Raw genomic sequence first — 5,434 nt, 5'->3', positions numbered from 1 at the left:
ATAGTTTTAATACATCCCAATTAAATACTTGACAAATAGAAAAATTATATATCAGTTTAAGTTCCTTGGTGTAAAAATAGGGCCCACAGGTGGCAATATATAGACTATAACATCTAACATGTGCTGCATATTCTTCAAATCCTATATAAAAATAGGTCCACTGTGGTGAGTAAATAAAACCGTACATATTATATACTGACGAAGGTTGTAATTCCTGAAATCGGTATAACTCAGTGGCAAGTGATTGGACCACGTGTTTATTTTTAGAGTGTATCAAAACCCTTTTCAAACAGTGTAAACACATTTCTACAGCTATTTTATGCTCTTCCCATTCTTCAAGATTTTTTAACTTTACCATTATATATTTGAGTGTATTCTTCATAAAATGGTATACAATAAAACCTTCAAACTTTTTTGCCTCAATCACAGCAATGAACCTCTCACCAGCTCTCGGGCTACAGTCATCAGATCTGTTTTACATCTACGCAGTTTGTTTTCATAAGCTATATGTTCAGATAAAACTCGCATAGTGCTTTCACTGGTTTCTTCCCAGAGAAAAGTAAATATTCTCTACAAGAGAAACTTGCTACTTCTTTACCAAACAAACAACAGTAGTAAGAACCAATGTGTAGAGTTTGAATTCACTACACATGAATAAGAACCAATGTGCATAGTTTGAATTGGCTACTGGTTAATAAGAACCAATGTGTATGGTTTGAATTGACTACTGGTTAATAAGAACCAATGTGCATAGTTTGAATTGACTACTGGTTAATAAGAACCAATGTGCATAGTTTGAATTGACTACTGGTTAATAAGAACCAATGTGCATAGTTTGAATTGACTACTGGTTAATAAGAACCAATGTGCATAGTTTGAATTGACTACTGGTTAATAAGAACCAATGTGCATAGTTTGAATTGGCTACTGGTTAATAAGAACCAATGTGTATGGTTTGAATTGACTACTGGTTAATAAGAACCAATGTGCATAGTTTGAATTCACTACATATAGATATAGAAAATAGTGACTAACATATATACATCTACCATGTGTGGATATAGAAAATAGTGACTAACATATATATATATCTACCGTGTGGATATAGAAAATAGTGACTAACATATATACATCTACCATGTGTGGATATAGAAAATAGTGACTAACATATATACATCTACCATGTGTGGATATAGAAAATAGTGACTAACATATATACACCTATACCATGTGTGGATATAGAAAATAGTGACTAACATATATACATCTACCATGTGTGGATATAGAAAATAGTGACTAACATATATACATCTACCGTGTGGATATAGAAAATAGTGACTAACATATATACATCTACCATGTGTGGATATAGAAAATAGTGACTAACATATATACATCTACCATGTGTGGATATAGAAAATAGTGACTAACATATATACATCTACCATGTGTGGATATAGAAAATAGTGACTAACATATATACACCTCTACCATCCCTGGACACAGAAAAGTGTATGTTATATAGACACTTCTACCATCTGTGGATACATAAAATTGTTAAGATTATATTTACATCTACCATATATATATATATATACGATTTTCTATATCTACATATCTACCAGATAAGATATGCATTAATGCATATTTTTTCATATTATTATACTAGAACCAAACATCTAATTCAAATGTTCAAGTAAAGTAAAGTAGCTGTTGTATAAACAACTTTGGAAGGTTTACTTTATAGATCGATTTTTCGTAACCGTTTTTTTAAGAACGTATGATTATTACAGGAAGTGTTCTTCACACAGTCTTCCACGAAACAAGAACAGATGTACCTCTATCATGACTCAGCAAATTTTCCTCAACACTGAGAACGCTCTGTGTGCATTCTTGTACTGAGTGTTTTCAGGCACGTGCTCAAGAGGTTGCCGAGTGACGTCACGGCCCACCAAATCTTAGTAGGATCGTCTTTACTCTTTAGGGTTGATTCCCAAGTTTAGAGAACTTGGTGTTTACCTCGAGCTAAGCACGTGGCTCTCGGTTCGTAGAATTCTGAAATTGAGGCCAGTGAACAAGAGGTTCCTTGTTTTATGTGAGTGGAGTCCGAGGTGAAAATTATTCTTTGGACTTGCATACAAATTGTTTTAATGTTATTGATAATATTTCAACTGTCTCAAATTCCATAAACTAACAGAAGTCATTATTAATTGTCATGTTTCAATTACTGGACTTATTAATGATTAGAATATTTTAAGAAGAATATGGATTTATAAACATTAACTTTTCTTATTCTTAGACGGGATCCGTTTCATAAAATTAATACAAATAATAACTTGTACGTCGTTTCATCAAGATCTATTCATCCTTTTCTTGAACCTGTTCCATTGTTAGTAAGAACTTTGATATCTTACCACAAGTCGGATATTGAAATTTTGATAAAATGTTCGTCTCTAGTTGTGTGAAAAATCTTATTGTATATCTATCTTGACAATAATTTAAACATCAAATAAATATTGAATGAAAAATTAAACGAAACATAAGTAAGATTTCAGACTCTTAAGAGGTTTTGAATATTGGCAAGTGTAGAATTCTAAGTCAACACTATAAGTAAAGACGAAGTCATTTTGTCGTGAGAACGAGGTTTTCCGCACACTACAAAGTGAATAGTTGAGAAAGGTTTAACAACATAAACTCTCCTCACCACAAAATAAGCTGACGTCTAAAAATGTGTATTCTAACTAGTTCGAATCTCTTACTGGTACTGTTAGGTAAACTGCTTTAGCAGTACTTTGATACTCGTCTTCACAAACGTTTGTTGTGTTTCAAATATTCGCACAAAGATGAGAGGAAATGCAGCTAGTCAACAGGACCCACCGCCAACTTCTGGGTTACTGTAAACGAACAATGAACTTTGTCTGTCACACTTATAACGCACCCAAAATTACTGCGAGCCTTTTTTGTGTGACATCGGGAAGCTAACAAATGGGACACGCATGGCCCAAAACACATAATTATTTTGCATTGTTTTTTAAACCAGAAAATACTATTATTTACTTAGGCTACACTTTACTCATGAATGATGCATCAGAAAAACAACCCAAACACCCACATACCAATACATTTCTTCACATAAACTATACAAGGCAATGCGTATTGCATAAAGTAAATAACAGCTATTGAACATATAATTATTATTTTATTTTTTTGAGAAACTGTAGCTGGTAGTTCGATCTTTATAGCTACGTCGCGCGCCATCTATTGCTATTCAATTAAAGTACAATATACCAATACGCTGTTACCACGCGAAAAAGAGCCCACATCTTCCTTGCCTGATAATTTAAAACCGTTATAAGTAGGTTATGGTATACTTTATTTATTTTTAAATGATAAAAGTAAACTTTTATTAAGCTAAAATTTGGGTGTATGTGTGTCCAATTATAATTGCTGTACTGTTGAACCGATTCTCACCAAACCTAAGGGTTCGTCTCCCTGGGATTGACATAAAAAAAATTTTAATTGGACTTGACCCCATATGTCTTTCTCGTGTGTTGCGCGGGTCCGCCAACTAGTAAATTAAATTTCAAAAATTAGGTATGTTGATTGGAGAAACAAATTATATTTTAGTAGTAAGAAATTCCGAAAATAGCTATAGCATAACTTTTATAGATAGGTATACTGCTTTTCTATAATATTTGTTATAATAGGAGTATTACTTTATGATAAATAAGAACTGATCTCCACAAATTTCTTCATGTAACAATTTGATTCCCTTAAATATCTTCTGATGTGTTAAGAATAACATAATAAGATTGACAGCACACACAGCCACCAACAGAGAAAGTCAACAGTCCTACTAAAGATTCACAAGTCATAATACACTGCTACAGTTTCTGAATACATCAGAATTGTTGCCACAAAGCAGTGTACTGTGACTTGTCAATCTTTAGTAAGACTGTTGACTCTAGTGGTTGTATAACTTACAGTTTCTGTATACATCAGCATTGTTGCCACACAAGTTATACAACCACTAGAGTTAGTCTTACTAAAGATTGACAAGTCACAATACACTGCTACAGTTTCTGTATACATCAGCATTGTTGCCACCAACAGAGAAAGTCAGCAGTCTGAAAATTGACAAGTCACAATACACTGCTACAGTTTCTGTATACATCAGCATTGTTGCCACACAAGTTATACAGCCACTAGAGTCAACAGTCTTACTAAAGATTGACAAGTCACAGTACACTGCTACAGTTTCTGTATACATCAGCATTGTTGCCACACAAGTTATACAACCACTAGAGTCAACAGTCTTACTAAAGATTGACAAGTCACAATACACTGCTACAGTTTCTGTATACATCAGCATTGTTGCCACACAAGTTATACAACCACCAGAGTCAACAGTCTTACTAAAGATTGACAAGTCACAGTACACTGCTACAGTTTCTGAATACATCAGCATCGTTGCCATACAAATTATACAACCACTAGAGTCAACAGTCTTACTAAAGATTGACAAGTCACAATATACTGCTACAGTTTCTTTATACATCAGCATTGTTGCCACACAAGTTATACAACCACCAGAGTCAACAGTCTTACTAAAGATTGACAAGTCACAGTACACTGCTAAAGTTTCTGTATACATCAGCATTGTTGCCACCAACAGAGAAAGTCAACAGTCTTACTAAAGATTGAAAAGTCACAATACAATGCTACAGTTTCTGTATACATCAGCATTGTTGCCACCAACAGAGAAAGTCAACAGTCTTACTAAAGATTGACAAGTCACAATACACTGCTACAGTTTCTGTATACATCAGCATTGTTGCCACCAACAGAGAAAGTCAACAGTCTAAAGATGGACAAGTCACAATACACTACTACAGTTTCTGTATACATCAGCATTGTTGCCACACAAGTTATACAACCACTAGAGTCAACAGTCTTACTAAAGAATGACAAGTCACAATATACTGCTACAGTTTCTATATACATCAGCATTGTTGCCACACAAGTTATACAACCACCAGAGTCAACAGTCTTACTAAAGATTGACAAGTCACAATATACTGCTACAGTTTCTGTATACATCAGCATTGTTGCCACACAAGTTATACAACTACTAGAGTCAACAGTCCTACTAAAGAGTGACAAGTCACAATACACTGCTACAATTTCTGTATACATCAGCATTGTTGCCACACAAGTTATACAATAACCAGAGTCAACAGTCTTACTAAAGAGTGACAAGTCACAATACACTGCTACAGTTTCTGTATACATCAGCATTGTTGCCACACAAGTTATACAATAACCAGAGTCCTACTAAAGACTGACAAGTCACAATATACTGCTACAGTTTCTATATACATCAGCATTGTTGCCACACAAGTTATACAACCACCAGAGTCAACAGTCTTACTAA

The 5,434-nt window shown here is 34.1% G+C and overlaps 1 protein-coding gene across 1 annotated transcript in view; it reads left to right on the top strand.

Annotated features, from left to right (window-relative positions):
• Positions 1-2,120, top strand: part of LOC111088185 (hydrocephalus-inducing protein homolog) — a 75,984-nt gene extending 73,864 nt beyond the window's left edge. The window contains exon 36 of the mRNA XM_022397433.1: positions 1,794-2,120. Within this exon, the coding sequence (XP_022253141.1) occupies positions 1,794-1,849 (56 nt within the window). The 3' untranslated portion in view covers positions 1,850-2,120. The remainder of the gene's footprint in view (positions 1-1,793) is intronic.
• The last annotated feature ends 3,314 nt before the right edge of the window (positions 2,121-5,434 follow it).

Source organism: Limulus polyphemus, unplaced genomic scaffold (assembly GCF_000517525.1).
Source record: "Limulus polyphemus unplaced genomic scaffold, Limulus_polyphemus-2.1.2 Scaffold3271, whole genome shotgun sequence".
Classification (NCBI taxonomy): Eukaryota; Metazoa; Arthropoda; class Merostomata; order Xiphosura; family Limulidae; genus Limulus; species Limulus polyphemus.
The sequence above is the reverse complement of the archived record's forward strand: the minus strand, read 5'-3'. Positions and strand labels throughout refer to the sequence as shown.